At 46.4% G+C, this 19,749-nt stretch overlaps 1 protein-coding gene across 2 annotated transcripts in view; it reads right to left on the reverse strand.

Annotated features, from left to right (window-relative positions):
• Positions 1 to 5,173, reverse strand: part of LOC149337815 (agrin-like) — a 353,629-nt gene extending 348,456 nt beyond the window's left edge. For both annotated transcript variants that reach the window (XM_089553543.1, XM_089553542.1), the window contains exon 1: positions 4,805 to 5,173. In XM_089553543.1, the coding sequence (XP_089409669.1) occupies positions 4,805 to 5,156 (352 nt within the window). In that variant the 5' untranslated portion in view covers positions 5,157 to 5,173. The remainder of the gene's footprint in view (positions 1 to 4,804) is intronic.
• Between the last annotated feature and the right edge of the window lie 14,576 nt (positions 5,174 to 19,749).

Genomic DNA, 19,749 nt, shown 5'->3' on the forward strand with positions numbered 1-19,749 from the left:
GTCGAAATCAAAAGGATGGGAGAAGCTTTGGCCTGCAGTAGTCTATATATATATGAAGGCGCACCAAAAAAGGGCTGGCCGGTACAAAATCGCTTGTACATAATTGTTCACGATGTCCAGTGCTGTTTTAACGCGGTAGCGTTAAGGAGCTCGCGTAGTCCGTGCTGGCGCACTATTTGCCACCAGTTCTCGACGCCGAAGTTCAAACAGGGACGCTCGCGCTCTTTGGCCGTGATAGCACTTGGAGTGGCCCTTGCATGTGCTTAGCCGTTGTTCGTTCGTACCTGTGTTTGCCTGATAAACCGCGCGGCTCGGTCTTGAACGGCATCTAATTCATTTGTAAGGTATGCTTGTGAAGGGTGCCAGATGGATGAGGCGATTTGGAGCTTCAGGCGTACGTATGTCTTATGAGCCAGTTGTCAGTCAGATTTCAGGTGGTGTTGATGTTAGGTTCCATCGCAGATAACCAAGAGTGCGTGAGGCCTTGGAGCATATTGAATTAATATTAGTGACTCATGATAAGGATGATGTCAGGTGAACGCCAAGAGGAAGTTCGGGGAACGGGTGTTAAAAGAGGTTTGTTTGCGAGAGAAGGACATGCGTTGACACTTGCTTAGGTTAAGTGGCATGTGCCATTTTTCGCACCATGATGCAATTGTGTCTATGTCATTTTGTAGCTTAACGGTGTCTTCAGGGGCATGGATGATGTTATAAACGACAGTCATCCGCAAAAAGTCGAAGTTTGGTTCTCGTGTTAGTTGAGAAATCATTTATGTAGATTAAGAATAACAACGGTGATAATCGTGCGCCCTGAGGGACACCTGAGGTGACGTCAGTATGCGATGAGCTGCAACAGTTGGCGAATGTAAATTGCACGCACCCTTTCAAAAAGTGCCCGAGCCAGATAAGTAATGTTTGCGGGATTCCAAGTTTAGCTAGCAGATGATTATGCGGAACACGGTCGAAAGCCTTAGAAATATCGAGGAATATGGCATCAATTTGTAAGCGATTGTCCATGTACTGAAGGATGTCGTGAGTAAATTTGGCGAGCTGCGTTTAGCGTGATAGTAGCTTTCGAAAGCCATGTTGGAGCGGGTGAAAGTAATTTAGTGATTCAAGGTGAGCGATTAAGTTTGATGCTATTACGTGCTCAAGGAGTTTGGGCGGGATGCTGGTGAGCGAAACTGATCGATAGTTGTTTGCTTTTGACCGGTCTCCTGATTTGTAAATAGGTATTATTTTTCCTTTTTTTTCAATCATGAGAGACTTCGCCGTTGCTGAAGGACTAGCTCTTGACCGGTCTCCTGATTTGTAAATAGGTATTATTTTTCCTTTTTTTTTCAATCGTGGGGACTTCGCCGTTGCTTAAGGACTGTTAGAACAACAGGTATAGCATTTCAATTGATACTGCGATAGTATTCTTTAACATTTGGGTACTAATTTGGCCACACCCAACTGACGACGATAATTTGAGGGAGATAGTTAAGTTGGCAATTCCGTCGGCATTCATTTCTATTTCTGGCATTGATGCCACAGGAAAGCCATGCATGGAAAGGGCTAAAGCGTTAGTGGTTGAAAACACTGATGAAAAATACTTCTTAACAGCCGTCGCTCATTTTTCGACCTCGAACTGTTGGTCATCATCTCCTGACAGTCCGAACTGCTTAATGTGGCTTTTGGGGGAGAGGATTCGCCAGAATTTTTAAGGGTTTGACTGTAGTATTGATAGCAGATCAGAAGAAAAAAATGTCCTTTTGGAGGCCTTCAATTCTTGAACATAATTATTTGCACCAAGGCGGTATCGCTCCCATGCCTTGCATCTATTGACTAGTTTAGCATGTCTGCAGTGGCGTTTTTTCTTGTTAAGGAGGCTTTTAAGACGGTTATTGAGCCACTGACAGCAACGGCCGATGACCATTATCGACGAGTCATCGCAACGCGTCGCTCGGGAAGGACCCGAACGACGAAGTGTGGCATGGAGGCAAAGCAGGCACTTGGGGGAGACGTGCAATGTAGAACCTGTGCAGCACGCAGGCTCCTCCCAGGGGCACTAACCCGGACGCGCATCACACAAGTGAAGATGGCCAGAGGACTTTGTATAGGCTCTACTGCCGTCTTCTTGGCGTTCCGTTTTGCATGTTTGTAGATAAAATTGCATTGATACGTGAGACCACAAATCAGCACCATGTAATGACAAAAGGCCACTGGATCTGAGTAATGGGCTGTCTTCTACGGGCAACGCCTGGAATCCACTTTGTGTTCATACAACCGTCTGCAAGAAGGGAGCCTCGTGCTCTGGGATATCACCTACAGTAAAAGCCGGCGTATTTTAAAGGCGCTATAGGATGTACTTCAGAAATTTTGAAATTAGGCATTTTAGTGCGAAAAAAGAAAGTTTTTTTTTCGCCAATGCAACGCGAGTGTGGCGGACGGCAGCAAACAGGTGAATCATGTGAAATGTTAAGCTGATTTAACTCTATTACATACAGACACCTGCTTGCAATTAGGTGTCTAGCCCTGCATTAGTAATGGCTATATCTGTGTTTAGAATTCTGAAACCACGGCTACCCACTGTAGTGTGTCTGAGCCATTTCTAGCGCGGTTCGAAAATCTCGCGGCTGCTGTGTGCGCACAGTGACGTACTGTTGCGAAGGAAAGAAGCGCGAACAACGCTGCCCCTTCGCTGTTGCAATTTCTTTTGGTCGCGCTTTTATCTGGGGGGCAAGAAAAAAAAGAAGAGTCGTTCCAGAGGGCACCACGGACGGATCGAGCGTCTTTTTGCTGCCATTGAAGTCAGACCCTGATGAAAAGAAATGCGAACAGCGGAGCATCTAAGCTGCGCTCAGTTCGCGTTTCTTTCCATCGCCCCTGTACTTCAGTAGATAGATAGATGCAGAGAGGGGTAAAGGCAGGGATGTTAGCCAGAAAGGATTCCGGTTGGCTACCCTGCAGTGGGGAAGGGAATGAGGGGATTAAAGAGGGAAGAGAGAAGGAACGGGATACACAGTCACAATCTGTCAATCAAAGCAGTCTCTCGTAAAAAACAAAACAGTGATTTGTAAGCCTTGATGGCAGTCGACTGTTGTGGCCACGGATCGAGGATCTTGGCCTCTGTGAAAGGGCGAGGATCACAGGGCACTCACACAAGATGTGAGTGATTGTCTCTTCACAGGCACAGTTTACGCAAGAAGGGCTCTCGGCCATCGCGATCCGGGAAGCATACTTATTTGTGAAGGCAACGCCGAGCCACAGACTATACACAGTAATGCTTGTACATCAAACCGCCTCGCTGTGTGGCCCGCCTGCCTTTTCGGTCCCACCCGTGCTGTGCTGCTCGCCGCTGCTCATTGCTTCTACTGAAGGATTCAACTAACCATCATCTTGGTGGTTGGCAGGATTCATCCCTTTTCTGACGTCGGCGAAGACGTGCATTTTTTTGCCACAAAACCTATTTTTCACCTTAAAAAGCCATTCGTTCGAAATTTGCGCCGGGTTTTCCTGAAACACGTGGTACACACTGACACCCGGAAATAGATAATACTAAATAGAGAATTTCTGCAAACTAATTTCACAAAATCCCGCCTGGGCGGCTAGTAAGTTAATTTCAACAAAGAAAGGAAACTCTAATCTAAATTGTTGGCCGGCGTTTCCTTTTTCTTCTGCTTAGATGGAGAGTTATTGTGACAAATCAGCTGACAGCAACCTTCAGGCTATCGCTATACTGATTTTATTCATTCATTCATTTATTCTATCCTCAAGGCCCGAGGGCATTGAAGAGGAGAGTGGTTGTATACAGTGGTTGAGTACAGGGCGTTCCAGAACTAATTATACAATGGTAGCTAAGACGGAACAAAAACGCTGATGGTCGATGATGGAGGCTGTACTGTACTGTACTGTACTGTACTGTACTGTACTGTACTGTACTGTACTGTACTGTACTGTACTGTACTGTATATAGCAAAACAAGCTAAGAGTGCGCAATCACAATTTCTCTACTAATCCTGAGAAAGATCTTTGAATATCTGCCGTGAATGCGACGGCTTACACGATTAGACCATATTTTAAAGAAACCGAGAGCTTGCAGATGGCTTCCCGCGTGAAGAAAGAGGCGCACAGGCAAGGCAAATCTTGAAGGCGGATAATGCGAAGCCTCATTCCATTTTGGTTTTAAAGTATACGTGCAATCATGTTCGGCATACTTTCGGAAGATGTCGTGAGCTGCATCAGCACGACGAAAAAAAATGGCGTTCAGTCATATAGCTCTCCCGACGTATACATCGCCTCTGATCCGCTGCAGACTTTGCTCTGCACCGAATATAGCAATATGACCATGAATCAGAGAAGCCGAAGCCGAAGCTAGAGCGTAGGAGAAATGTGGGGCCTTTTGGCATTATCGCACCTTCCGGTGGCTCCACACGTGTGGACGCCCCTTTGGATTATCTCCCCCGAGCGTCCCTTAAAAAAAAAACGTTTTAGACAGTCTATAGAGTGTCTATAATGTCTATAAGTGTGTATAAAGTCTATAGAGTGTCTATAAACAAAATCCTAGAGAACAGTCTATATTCAATACAAATGCTATAGACAGTCAATAGGCAATTAGATTTATACACCTTTAGTAGACTTTTGTCTATAGACAGTCTGTAGACCATGAATAGACAAGAAGCAATATCTATAGAAAGTCATAGAGTCAATAAGAAGTCTATAGACTGTCTCTAGACCATTTTCATTAGGGGTGTCCCGCCGAAACCCGCCCACCAGCAGGACATCGCCGCCAAAAAAACGAAACGAGGCTCCGTCCACTCACCGAGTCTGCGCCGGCGCCCGGGTCCCAGAAGGCGTCGGCGGCGCGACTTATTCCACGGAGCGTGCCTCCTCAGCAACCCCTGGCAGAGGTCCCCGGCCGCGAGCGCGTTGTCCGTCGCACTACCCTGCTGCTGCTGCTGTCGGCGGTGCAGCTGTTTGCGCAAAAACAGCTTGCGCAAGCGGTGCAGATCTTGACTTGTCCGCTGTTGTCTGGCGGGGCCCATCATCAGAAGCGCCCGGCATCGCCTCCTCCACGACCAGGGACCACGGTCGTTGTGTCGGCGCCGGTCGGCAGCCACCACCGCCAGCGCTGCGACGACGACCAGGACGCAGAGAAGCAGCGGCCGCACCATAGTCCGCCTCGCGCGCCGGCCGCGTGCAACTACCTGTTTGTCGCTCCAGCGGGGAGCGGTCCGTGGGCGGTGGGCCGCCGAATCGCTACCACGTGTTCCGAGCAGCTGAGAGTCGTTGGGCCGCCCGTACTCGCCCGTCTTCGAAGCGCGCCCTGACTAGGCGGGGGCAACATTCCCCCTCTTTGGCGCTCCCTGAATGCCCCCGCCTCCGAGCGCGGATGGACTCGATTGCAGGGGCAGGCGAAGCATTACGGTGGAGAGGAGTGACCGCGGGGCTCCGTTACGCTGACGGCTCCATCGCCCTCCCGACGCGACGGGGGAGCTCAGCGCTTGACGGACGGCCGGGAGATTATCAGGACAGCAGCCGCCGCGGACGTACAACTGCGAGCGGAATAGGCAACGGCGTGTCCCAAGATCGCTGTGGGCCAGGCTGCGACTACTGCAGTTTTATGGTGCAAAAATTTGGAATGACATCCCGCTGGAGGTGAAAATATCCACAAACTTTGAATACTCAGTAAAAAGGTTTGCACTTAGCAGTATGTAGTAATGGCATGTAGTGTATCCAATTATCTGTTTGTTTCTTTTTCTGTTTTGCATGATGTCTGAGAGGCGTTTGCAATCTTTGTACTTGTGATGCCAAGTGTGCATAACTATGGCCTCAAACTAGCTATGGCTATGGTTCCAACAGTTTTTGATGTATGTGTTTTGTTGAATAAATGACTGACTGACTGACTGACTGACTGCTGAGAGGCAAATACCGCATTATACTGAACGGCTTTCGCGACATTCAAACTGAACTTCGGATGGCACCACAGTGTAATGTTTTCGTTTCGCTCCTTTGTGTCCTGCGATATACTTTTGGTCCTTCACTCTTAATCTCGGTAGCAGATAAACGTAACTGGTTCCAGATAAATTGCAGCTAGAATCTCTGTTCAGTACAGTTTATTCGTGAATACACTCGTTTATAGAATTGCAGCTTGTCTTATCTGAAAGACGAGTTTCTTCAGCGTCGTTTTCGCGTCTTGCGCCAGGCAACGCTGCTGAGCTATATTTTTATAATACTCGCGTCGTATCACCGGTCACACACAACATTAAAACATCGCTAACTTTTATTTCTGCCTAGAGAAGCACATCAGTTACTAACATGTTTGTAGAAACGGCCTTTTCCAACTTGTGTACTAAAGCGAGATGAACGCGTCGGACGGCACAAGTGCTCCACGACTACTGAAAGGCGAATTCACGGAAAAGCTAACCCTGAGGACAAAACAGCCTTCAAGACGCCTGAGGTCATAGTCCGGCGACGGCAGGGGATGAGTCAGTTTGAAATTTACTATGTGTGGCTGCGTATTTACACTGCTTTGTCGTTATTGCAGACTGTGAAATCACAAAGCTAGCTAAATTTATCTATGGAGCAATCGTGTTTCTCTTTAAAAATCCCCCCGTATTTTACATTACAGCGATGAAGATATCGCAGCGGTGGCGTAGCAGATTATTGAAGTGGCGTAGTGGTCTGAGGATCCACTCTGCAAGCAAGAGGCGCGGCGTTCGATCCCCAGTGGGGCCGGGTACACACCGGTGATAGCATGGGTACAAGCTTTCTCATGGCCTGATGTTCGGCTTGCCTGAGGTGAAATAGGAAAGGAGTCCGCGGAAAGGGGTCATAGTTCAAGAAACCTCACCTCCAGAACAGTAAAAACAGAACGAACTGGAATGCCATTTAGCTCGCGGTGCGGTTGCCCTACCGCCCACCGTCAGAGCTTAGGACTGCGTTGCACGAGCAGGCGTCAGAAGCATGCTGGTGAAAGATCTGCTCGGGCGAAGAGCTGGCCGTGCAGTCTGTTTCTGTGGCAATGGGAGTGGTCCAAAGGCGGCTGAGCCTCTTCCGAGCCCTGCACAGAAGACGGCCATGAGCGTCGTCTTTCTCGTGGCGTTCAATATCACCCGTCCATGTGTCTTTCTTCTGTCCTCGTCCAAGTTCGCGCTGTTATTAAGGCGGAAGCCTTTAATGCCCCATCGTTGTAAGCAAGAGTTGTCGACAGATATGTCACGCTTCTCTATGGGTCGAAATGGTCGTGACGTCACAGTGCGCAAGCTTCAAACGGGTCAATTGTACTTTGGCTAGTAACCATGCAACCAATTAAAGGGATGGTATAGTGATGCTCCAAGTGAGTAGGACTGAGGTTAGGTAATTGCTTAATTAACCAAGTAGGTTAATTAGCCTTTCTAGTCAGGCCAGATAAATAAATAAAACCGAGTAGGCCACTGGTCGAGTTGGGGAATCGAACCAGGACCTCCAGAGTGCGAGACGAGCACGGTACCACTCTGCCATAGGATAGGATAGGATAACTTTATTTGGCTCTAGCACAAGTGTTTTTTTATGTGGTCAGATGAGTCCATCCGCAACGGTCGGTTGCCCCTATTCCAGGGCTCCGTGGATGCTGCCGTCAGCTGAGCTCGTCGTATCAAACCGATCTGGTCATCGCGGCAGTCGCAACAAATGACGCAACAAATGATGCAACAGACGATGCATCAGGTACAAGGACAACTAGCAGAGCTACGGAGTGCCTTCCGCAAACAAAAACACACAGAGAATATTAAGGAAAAGGCCTACAACCGCCCTGCGTTACCGGCACTCGCCAATCCACCTACATCCCAGGGAACGGGCAATTGCACAAGCTCAAGAACCTAAATCATGGCTAACACAAACCACAGCAAACAAGACATCTTAGACATATGGCAGTGGAACTGCAGAGGCTATCGCAAGAAACAAGGCCTCATCAAACAATTCACTCTGCCATGCCAGCTCGATGGTTTGGAACGAACAAAGGCGCGTATAGTGTAAACGGTGTCTTCGTTCACTCCCATCTTCCTCCGTTCTCGTTACGGCGAGGTTCAGATGTCCACCGAGATATGCGAGACAGATAATTTCCTTTCCTCAAAAACCAATTTACGGATGAGTAAGGCGTAGAGCGCAACGGGCGATGGCGTTCTGTGGACTCCCTGGCAGCGTTGCAAGACGCTGGCGCGTTCCACTGTTAGAGGCGAAGCTTAACATCTTAACCACAAATCAGTGACACAAGCAGCACCACCACTCTTAAGGCTTCCGCCTCACAGCACTTTAGGTCAACAAAGCGCCGCCCTTAATTTTCAGAACAATATCACCCGCCACACGTCAGCGGGTGCGCGCTTTTATACCCATACTTCATATTCTTCCGCTGTTCTGGAGGTGAGATAGTAGCAGTTTACCATTGTGTGCTTCGGTTTAAGGAAAAAACTGCTCTTGAACCTTTCGGAACACGCGCGATGTCTCTGTTATTGCTTGCCTTAATTGATTGGCCTTAGTCGATGCTTGTAATGTTTGCCCTCTTCGTGCGCGGCAGTTTTTTTGTGCGTTTGGTTGTCTCGTAGAGTGCATGAAAAGCGTGCGCTCCTCCCCTGACCAGCCCCTTCTGGAATACGAGACACCACTGGGAAGTATTTTTAACATGGGAAACAAATTCTCCCTTCGAAACACCGATAACCATGACGCAAGCGGTCTGTCGACGTTGTTGCCAAATTGTGTACTGACGCAACAAAACGAGTGCTCAACATTTTTAACGGCGCAGCTTTCAGGCACCCGTTCCTGCGTTCCTCGTCGTCGTTGGCGTTGTTGGCGTAACCGGCAGTCGAAGTAGCCGAGTGGAACGCCGCCTGGGAAGATGCCGGTGAGTAGCTACCAGCCTAAGACCCCACCTGTCAGTGCCGACAGGGGCCTGTGAAGAGCTGCGCGATAATTGAGCATTACCGACTATCGTAATCGCCTGTCAATTTTTTTAGTCCCCATCTTGGCTGCAATATTCGCTACCTACCTCTGACAAAACAGGACATAGTGCACATGCATTCCTGCTGTAGATTAATACAGGGGTAGCATGGATTAAGCCGTAACTATTCGAGTTATTGATTACAAGAAACCTGCACTGCGTGCTAGGCATTATTGTTTGGGGGCTAACTATACATATATTTTAACGCGAGAGCGTTGAAGGCCCCGCTCACCAGAAAATCCGGTGTCGACGTCGTGAGCGAAAAATCATGGTCATGGCTGTGGCAGGTGCTCACCAGAGAGCAACCTAGGAGGCAGTTGGGCCACAAGCACGATGTAAGAATAATTTAGGTGATGACACTGCGGCCGGCGCACCGTCCTGGTTGTGTTCGCCGCCGGCGCTGTTTCCGTTTCCCGGCGACAGGTTGCGCTAGTAGGTGGAGGCTCTCGGATTCGCGCTGCGTAGGTTATCAATGCTAAGCGTTGCTCGTTTGTCGCCCTCTATATCGGGGTATATAGAAAAGTATGCACAGGCATGAATACACCGGGATTCTGCAGTAACCAGACTGATTATCTAAATAAATGTGCAACTGATTTCTCGACGGCGTTTTTGTAATAGCTCTGATAGCTAGCATACGTTGAAGCCAGTATATCAATCGTATTTTCTAGTTGCGCCCGCCAATGTTAGCTAATTAAAGCAAAAATAAATAAATTGTAGCAGGATTTTCGGGCAAATAGCCTAAGGACAGCTAGCCAAAATGTCGTTCCGAGCTGCGGTCGTCAGCCCAGCGATCTCGCGCTGTGCGCTGGCGGTGCGGCTGCCGCCGCTGCTCATCTTCCTCTTTACAAAATAAACGTCCTCAAAGCACCTTAAACCATTGCACCTCTAGCTTACACATGTACTTGGTTACAAACTTCGCTCGACACGCGACCCCTACGCAGACTTCTGCTCAGTGTTAAGGCGATGGCGGTTATACTTTGCGCCAGTACAGCAAGCCGTGTGCAGTAAAGCTTGATGAAGGGCATGTCACACGGTTAAATCCATCGCAACTCTCAAAGCAGTATATCTTGTGCTAGTTGCCCATGAATGGGCATAATTTTTCTATCGTGATCTGTCATTTCAGGACAACAATGCGCGCTCTTATATTACACAAAAAAAATGTCCGACCTGATGGTGTGGTGGTGTGTACAGTGCTCTTACATTTGTGTAGAATATTAGGAATGGTATGCTGAAAGGGGGGCTGAACATATACTTTATTCTGTCACAAAACTATACATTACATCGCACAAACAGTTTAAAACATACATTCACAAAAAATCTAACAAAAATTAGTACATTCTGTGAACTTCTCAACAAGATTCAGGATGAACAAAGTTTCGCAAGCTTTCTTTCTCTTGAGCTTGTTTTTTCAAGTTCATATTTGCAGCTTTGCAGTGCTGCCTCATTCTCATGGTTAAGAAGTAGTGCAGAATTTGTGCAATGACCTCTTCTTTGTGCTGAGCACATGGAAAAGTCAAGGTCTTTGTGTTAAGCACATGCTCCACCGTTTCCCAGTATACAGACTGACTGTAGGCATTTTTTGCAAAGTGCTCCTCAGCTGCTCTCAACAGCTCAAAGAGATTCACGTTGGGATGCAACAGTCCACCCCTGCTCTTTGTGTTGGTCAGGAATGCTTCAGCAGAGCTGTTTTCCGGAATGATAAAAGCAGACCGGCAACAATCGCACGTGGTGGCTTTCATCAACTTTTGGCTCAAGAATCCAACCACATAGTAAAGTATGCAGTCAACGACTTGCGCTGTATCCTTTCCGTTTACTGTGATAACACCCTCACATTCCCAGTCCTCAACAAGAATCAGTTTATCAAGCTTTTCTTTTAGCTGATCAATGAAGCCAGGCGAAGAGTTGCTTGCACTGCCTAGTTCGATCAGGGCTCTGAAGTCTGATGCGTCCAGTAATGGCTTCTCATCGACCACGAAGCAATTCCCAAACTTGGGAGGCCTCAGAAGGCTGTAAATGGACATTGTATTGTACAGTTGCAAAAATGTTGGCATTGAAGGATGGCCAGTCTGGCTTCCGGCAAGTCTTATCTTGCCAAAGAATCTTTGGATCGAATCTTCGTTCATTTTATTTGTAAGAACGTATCTGAACTCGTACTGATGCAAAGGAACCTCACAAAGCTCTTTAGTTGATCTCAAGGTAACTCGGAGCCCTTCAGAGGTGCTTTTTGTCAGGAACATATCTTTCATGATATTTCCACTCTGCAGCTCTTTTTCCCAGTTATCCAACCATTCTACCCCACGTGACAGAATGCCTAGGTCAGAGCCCTGCTTTGTGAAACCTTCATGAGGAAACCGCCGGTTCAAGGCATCGAAAAGATTATTAAGAAACAATGTGAATTCTTGCGTGGCTTCAGTGTCTCCCAGACTGCGCACACCACGGTTTCTGTAAAATTCAATATCTGCTGCCATCGAGCGACTGAACACTTGCGTGGCAAGCTTTACCCGCATATTTTCACAGTTGCTTGGATAAATGTGGGAATGTGTTGTTTTTGGACACACCTTCAAAGCTCCAACATTCGCTTGGTCTTCTCTTATAAACGGCTGCATAGTCCTCCCACCTAACCCAACGTCCCTCCTTTTTCAGGTACCTTTGTTGCAAAAGACGGTTTCTGATGCATTTAAAGAGGTGTGGAGCATCAGAAAATGCAAGAACTTTTCGTGTGGGGTCGCTTGGATGTGTGAAGGAGTTCCCGCAGGCTTCTAGTGACCCACTTATACCGAGTGTTCGCCACATAGTCCTGTTTGTCGAAGCTCCATCCCAAGCAAACCCATGAATTTTTGCTCCAGCTTCCTCCATAAGTAAAATTGCCAGAAGGAGCAACTGTGCAAGAATAGTACCCCTCGTGACACCTTTTTCTGCAAAAACACCTATTGGCTGAGCATAACTTTCACCAAAAGCGCAGAACATAAAAACAAGAGCATGGTCTGCAAGCTCGCTACTGTTTTCCGTCTCTGATGCCAGACCGACGTAGGTCATTGTCTTTGAGTTGACAGCCTTACTTTTACGGACTTGCATCTCATCAAAGATGATAATACCGTGCCGCTTGAAGTCATCTTTCTTTTCAAGTTTCTTTTTTAAGGCTATGAAGAACTTACTATCAATGCCTGTTTTAAATCTCACCAATGAGATGTAGCGGTGTATTGTTCGTACTGAATGCAAGGCGAGAATTTCACTCTCCATCAAGAATCTGTATCCTGCAGGTGACCTAATATGGAGGAGAAGGCAGAGCAAGATCCAGTCATCTGAGTATCTGTTACCGTTTTTTGAGTGAGCTTTGCCTGCAGCTACGCACTCTTTCAACACCAGCTTTTGCGCTTCAGGAAGGTTTGCTTCTCTGGAAAGGCGTTCGAGTGTTTCATTACTGATTTCTAGTAGTTTTGATTTGCAGTTAGCCAATTCTTGTTCAAGATTATGTTTTTGTTTTTGAAGCCGCACTTTTGACTTGTAGCAGGCAATCCTGGCGCGCCGCAGCATTTCAATGCGTGTTTTTTTCGATGGACTGGCAGGAATGCGAATGTGTTTCAGTTGAGAATTCTTTTTCTTTCGTGCAGCATGAATGCGAAGTACATCTTTTAACTTAGCACATGCATTGCAACTTGTACTCTCTGTCACTAGTAGGCAACTGTTGTGCCTCCAGGTTCCACATTTGTCAATATATGCGCACTCGGGGCGTATATTACTGTACATTTCACCACTCGGACCACCTGCACACACATGTATTTCATGAAAGACCCGCACTGCACACTCTATATCAGCTAGGGAATTCATGGGCAAACCAGAACTTATGGTCTGTACGTTAACAATACGGCCATAAAGAAAACATTTCACTGACAAGAAGTCATTATGTGATGTGGTTACTTCTAGTACTTTTCTATGAAAAGGCGCCTGCTTACTCTCTTTCGGCAATTCTAGCTCACTGAAAACAACAGATTTAACCACAAATCTGTCAGAAACGTGGACTGTCCAGGCTTCACTTGGGAGGAGTTTAAGGCTGGAAGCACAGCATGACAGAGCGGAAATTGTCATTTGCTGTCCTCCGTCCTGGAGGAACAGGGACTCGGTGGGTCGCTGCTCTTGCGTTGGTCCATAACTTCTCTCTTGCTCCGTAGTTTTTTCAGATGAGGAAGAAACTTGCTGCTGAATGAAAAGAAATGATAGAATCAGGAATGTTTCTGCCGTTCCAACTAAGCCAAAGTTTCGTTTACGTCATCTATATTATGTCATTACTTCTCTTAAACAAGTCGATGTTATATGTTTCTTGCTATTTTATTATTTATTATAATCTTAAATTTTCCTGTTACAAACCTCTTCTTTAACGCCTGAACGGCGCTGAAATTAAATAAATGAATGTTCACTTTCCGGATGCCACCTAATATTGAGCAAAGCTTATGCGATTACTAGCACACTGTGCTATTAGATGTCCAATGAGATCCTGGCTAATTAATTATAATCAAATAAATATACTGAAGGGAAGCAAACACGGCTGCGGCAGCCGAATCGTATTTACGATAATTTCCGCTCAGTAGTTATTGTAGAACAATATCATGATTCGCTGCGCCTAGTGAGCTTTGATCAGGCGGCTGGAGGAATGCCACCTGAATTTAAAACAGGAAATTACCTTTTCAGCTGTATGACTAGGTGCGTCGGGATTGCATGTGCCACTCAAAGTGTCAGTATCGTGTTGAAAAGTATCCTCTTTTTCACGTGGAGGGGGCGCGACGCTGCTGAAATCCAAGCGTGGCCTCTTACAAGGCGCGTCTGTTGATTCGGCATCAGAATGTTTTGAACTCGTTGTGTCAACCAGCAATAAACTTGGTGTATTTTAAACGGCCAGGTGTAGCTCTTCAGAAGCATTCGACGCTTCTGGCTGTCCTTGCTTCTTAGGCTTCTGAGAAGTCGGCGGCAGAGCCTGCCGTTTCCGCGGAGGTTTTCTCGTTTTTTGCTGCACAGTCAAGTATCCTGGGCAGTTCGGGAAAATGCTAGGCACAGCGTCGGGTGAGAGCACCGTTTTTTTTTTGTGCTTGTAGAAGGATGTTCCCCTTGTATTCCGCGTGATATGTTGCAGAGATCACTTCATTCGGGAAGTGCTTCGCGCACACGTGGTCGGTAGGCTGCAAAACTATCTGCTCTCCGAATCGCCCGTCGCCACTTTTCTAAACGTTTGGGTTCACGCGGTGCCTTGAAAAGCGACACACGCTCCGTACAAGTCCGATACCCCGACTTGCAATTCGGTACAAAGCACTTCTTGCCCATTTTGAAGCGCAGCAAGCCTGAGCGCAACTAATTGCACTCGGCGTCACATGCCGCGGCGTGGTATACGTTGAGTGAATCCGAGCAGAATACCAATCAGCCGAACAATGCACTCACAGGACTCACAGGCACAACCAAACACTTTTCGAGAACCCGGAGAAGCCCCCCCACACACACACACACACACACACACACACACACACACACACACACACACACACACACACACACACACACACACACACACACACACACACACACACACACACACGCACACGCACACACACGCACACACACACACACACACACGAGTTTCAGCACGTGTATTCACTCCGCGCGTGGCGTGAAAATTTCCGAACGCACGCGAGCGGGCAGCACGGGCCCCTGGTACTACAGCGCCATCTGTATCCTTGCGGCGAAAACTACCGCTGATTCAAGGTCATCTGCGAACACAATCTGCCCGCGCGTTCTCTCTACGGGGAGCGGCGAGTGTAGCACCTAAATTATTCTTACACCGTGGCCACAAGTCACGTGACCTTACGGCGTCATCGCAACCAGCCCACCGGGTATTGAGGAAACTGCCCACCGAGGCAGGCGACAGATAAATAAATTATTGGTCTTCTGGCAGAGCAATCTGAACCGCACAAGGCCCACTGCTGCACCTGCCATCGCAGGGCAGTGGCGCTTCGCTTAACCGCTGCACGACTGCGCCAGGAGGGGCATGGGGACTCCCAGGTATCTATGAATGTAAAGTGGAGAATGACTTTACTGCATACATGGTAATTAACCCATTTCGCTATCGCGTGATAGCCTTAAGGCTGAGCTTAGGCGTCACCTGCAATTTTATTGCGAAAGCAATACTACTTGCACTTGCACGAAAGCAATACTACTACCGTGCCGCGGCGGTGACCACCATCGTGCCGCGGCGGTGACCACCATTGACCTTCATTTGACCTTGATTAAATTAGGTTGGATTAGATTAGATTGGATTGGATTGGACTGGACTGGACTAGATTTGATTGGATTTGATTAGATTAGATTACATTGGATTGGATTGGAGTGGATTGGAATGGAGTGGATTGGATTGGATTGGATGGGATGGGATGCGATTGGTTTGGATTGGATTGGATTGGATTAGATTGGGTTGGATTGGATTGTATAACCAATGCATCACCACAAGTCTAACCACAAGCACCACCACCAGCTACACTACCAGCTGTACCATGGCGTAGGTACGGATATTGCTTTCGTAATTACCGGGCTTAACCAAGCTAAGCCACAGCGATTTTTTTTTTCATTTTTTGACGTCACATTCTTTTCTAATCCGAAGATTTAACATGTGGCATAAGAAGAGGCTGTTGAAAAGCAGGAGTAGGTGGTGAAGCCTGTTCTCTTCGAGAAATCTTAGCAGCCTCCGGCTGCGGCTTACCCACGAGGACAAGTTTTTCTCCCTCGCTGTCGAATATTCATTCGACAATATTACATGTAGTAGTAGCAGTACGTTTATTTGGCCATATTATGTACAACGTACCCTCGAGGTGAGGCTAAAGGAGGTAGACCAAGCATGCCTCCTGACAACGCCTACACGCCGATTAACACATCATGGAAACGTTTGCCGAATGGACAAAAGAGAAAAAACAGTGAGCAACATTATCACAGTAGAAAAAACTTAATGATAGAAAACAATAAAGATCAATTCATATTAAAGAAAACATTTCATAATATGGACATTCAGGTAAAAAAATAAGACAAACTCACACTCATAAAACTAAATGTACAGAGGTAGCTGAAAGTTAACCGGGAGGGAAAAGAATCTTCAGCTTTTTCTTAAATACAGACGTGCTATAACTTTCTAAAGCAATCTGAATAAGAGACTGGTAGGCATTACACAATGTTATAATTTGATAATCTGTTGTTTGTTTACCATAATTTGTTCTGGAGATATTCGGTATATAAAGAAGATTGCAAATAAAGGGAACCAGCGAAAAAAAAAGACGCAACACAAGAACAAAGAAGGCACACACCACAACGCTGGGAAGATATAACGAAGATATTCGGAAGGCAGCAAGGCAATACAACATACAAAATGGAGGGTACAAGAAGTCATTACCAACTATAAAACATCTCAGAACAGCGCTGTTTAAGGTATGATTCTCTACAAGACAGCAGTACTTATAGCTCCAGCGAAGGTTTGGAAATCAGGGGCACGAATAGCGGCAATCGTAAGGATGTTTTAGCTAATAATTGTGTCAGCGAAAAAAAACGCTTCAATACTTTACAGTGGAACTGAACTTTGTTCGGAAGCAGCGCGCTCTTGCAACATGTGCTAATTTTCCTGTATTCTGCAATCTGTCCTTCTTTACCATGACGCCTTCCTTGTATGGCATACACAAATGGCTATGAGCGGCATGAACACGGCAGGGTGGTGGAACGGAAGGAAATGCGAGAATTGGATAAACCCCTCCGGAATTCGTGGCCGCCTCCTGTTTCTTGCAGCCCTCCGCAGGACACAGCACAAGGTTGTGCCGCACCCTGGCCTCCGAGTCGCGGCGACAGGTACGTCACTTCGAAGACTGCCTCAAGGTTTGCTGTGGGCTCGCACACGACATACAACGCGTGAGACATGTCTACTGTGGTTGCTGGGCCTCGTCGGAACAACTTAGTGAGTTTCGATTTTAACAATGCTCGTTCGCGGCTGCCACCAAGAAGGAAAGGAGTGGCTTCCAGGAGGACGAGGTTTTCAGTTATGTTGACCAAGAAATACGAGAAGGCACGTGCAGCGTACTCAAGCTGGGCCCCAAACATGCTTTTCAGCCATGCTTTCCAGAGTACAGGAGAAGAAAAAAATAGGCAGTGGCTTAGCTCTGGTTAAGCCTGGATATGCAAGCGAAAAGCTTCAGTTATGCTTGGTTTGATGTCATGGCTGTCGCAGTTCGCCCACAATGCACCGGGAGCACCACGATAACGGTGGAGTCGTTCGGCCGTGCACACACTGCCTGTGCGGAGGCGAAAGAGGAGACGGAAATCGGCGCGGTAAAAATTCAGGGGGCAGTTTGGCTCTCTAACGTGCTGCAAGGCGAGAGCGTTTCCTTGCGCAGTTTTTTATTTTATTTTTATTCTTTTTCAATTGAATGTTCTTTTTTGTTTTTTTTTTGTTTCTTTTCTTATTTTTATGGTTCTTTGTTATTTTATTTTTAATTTCATTTTTATTTGCGTTTCTTTCCTTATTGTGTATTTTTCATTATTTATTTTTTTCATTTGATTTCTCATATTGCTTTCTTTTTATTTATTTATTTATTTATTTATTCAAATACCCTAAACGCCCTCTGCAAGAGGGTATTACATAGGGGGGGCACACGAAACACACTAATAAGAATATGCGAGAAACAAAATAGTAAGAATAAACAATTTCAGCAAACATAGCAAGAAAACCACAAAATACGCAAACACCAATATTAGAAGTGGAATAAAGTTCGAATAAAGATAAGATAAAAGTGTGAAAATTGAAACACCGGGGGTTCAAGGATAACACAAAAAGAAAAAAACTACAATACGATATCGAACAAGATGCACAGGTCCTGAAAAAAAAAAGCTAACCACAAAAACGCACAGAGACGTCAAATTCTCATATGAGTCCACAGCATTTGATGAAATTGATTGGTGTTAACTTCAGTGGCAATATTTGATGGTAGGTTACTCCGGTCAGCTATGGTTTTGGGGATGAATGATTGTGCGTAATGGGCCGAGTGGCATGCTGGGCGTTTGACTTTGCAGGGATGATCACGGCGAGGAAAAATGGCGGGGGGTGACAAAGAAGTCGTCGCGCAAACGATCATGATGATAAAGTTTGTGAAAGAGAGATAAGCGGGCGTGTTTCCGTCGTAGTGATAGCGGATGCAGTTCGGCACGAATTTTTAAAGATGAAACACTGGAGTACGGAGAATAATCTGAAAAAATGAAGCGAGCAGCACGGCTTTGCAGGGATTCAATGTTACGTATAATGTAGTCTTGCATCGGGTCCCAGATGGCACATGCATATTCAATTTTAGGCCTGATTAACGTGATGTACGCGAGTTTCTTTAGATGTGAAGGCGCTTGCTTTAGTCTGTGTTTCATGATTCCGAAAGTACGGTTAGCGGATGCAAGAGTAACGTTGATGTGATGATGCCATGTTAGATCCGATTGCAAGTTGACTCCTAAGTATTTGTACGTGGTAGTAAGTTCGACAACGTTGTTACCTATAAAGTATGAAGTTGGAATACGGGAAGAGGAGTGTGTAAATGACATGCACTTAGTTTTAGTATGATTTAGGGTCATTTGCCAGTCTGAACACCATCTGTTTATTGCGTTGAGGTCTGACTGCAATGCTTGATGGTCAGTGTCAGTAGAAATGGTACGGTAAATTACGCAATCATCGGCGAACAGTCTTACTCTGGACGACATGCAGTTAGGCAAGTCATTAATATAGATTAGAAAAAGCAAAGGGCCAAGCATGCTCCCTTGTGGAACGCCGGACGTGACAGGAATAAAAGGGGAGTTGTGATGATTAATATTTGTGAATTGAGTTCGAAATGACAAGAAATCTTTTATCCATGCAATGACTTGTGCGTCAATGTTAAAATGTTTTAGTTTCAGCAGTAGCCTGTGGTGAGGAACGCGGTCAAAAGCTTTAGAAAAATCTAAGAATATCGCGTCGACTTGGTTGCCAGCGTCAATACATGAAAGCGAGTCATTAGTAAACCCTGCAAGTTGCCCATCGCATGAATATCCTTTGCGAAAGCCGTGCTGGTATTTGAAGATTATGTTATGTTCTTCTAAGTATTTTATGATTTGAGAATGTATGATATGTTCCAGTAGTTTGCAAACGGTGCTAGTTAACGAAATAGGCCGGTAGTTAATTATAATTATTGTTGTTTAATGTTCCTTTACTTACTTTTATTTGTTGTATTTTTTATTTCTACTCTATCATCTCTTTTATTTTATTAATGAAACCCATGCATTCACTAGATGCGCCTTTATTCATGCTCTAACATTGAGCCTTCGTGGTGGAGTGGTAGCGTCTCCGCTTCAAATGCCGAAGGCCCTGGTTCGATTCCCAGAATACGCAGTTTCTTTTTATGCGTAGCATATTGCAATCACTCAGTTCAGCCCTTGGGCGCGGCCGGGCAGCCACCAAACCACGTGACGTGACGTGGTTTGGTGACGTCACCAAACTACGTGAAAAAAAAAAAAAGTAAAGAAAGGGACGGCTGAGCATGGTGGCGGTTGCAACCGCCCCGTTTCAAAGGGGGCGCTCCTATCCATCCATCCATCCTTACGTCACGGAGGAAAAGCTGCTGAGAAAATCGAGTGCCGCCAAGCAATACCTCGCGCAAGAAGACCGCGCAATATGCAACGCATTCTTGGCTTAACCAAGCTAAGCCTGGGCATCTTTTTTTAAGTAGTGAGGAGTCGGCGGCGACTGCTGCGGCCACCTGCGCCGT

The sequence above is a fragment of the Amblyomma mixtum genome, chromosome 7 (genome assembly GCF_055824585.1).
Source record: "Amblyomma mixtum isolate Tamu chromosome 7, ASM5582458v1, whole genome shotgun sequence".
NCBI lineage: Eukaryota > Metazoa > Arthropoda > Arachnida > Ixodida > Ixodidae > Amblyomma > Amblyomma mixtum.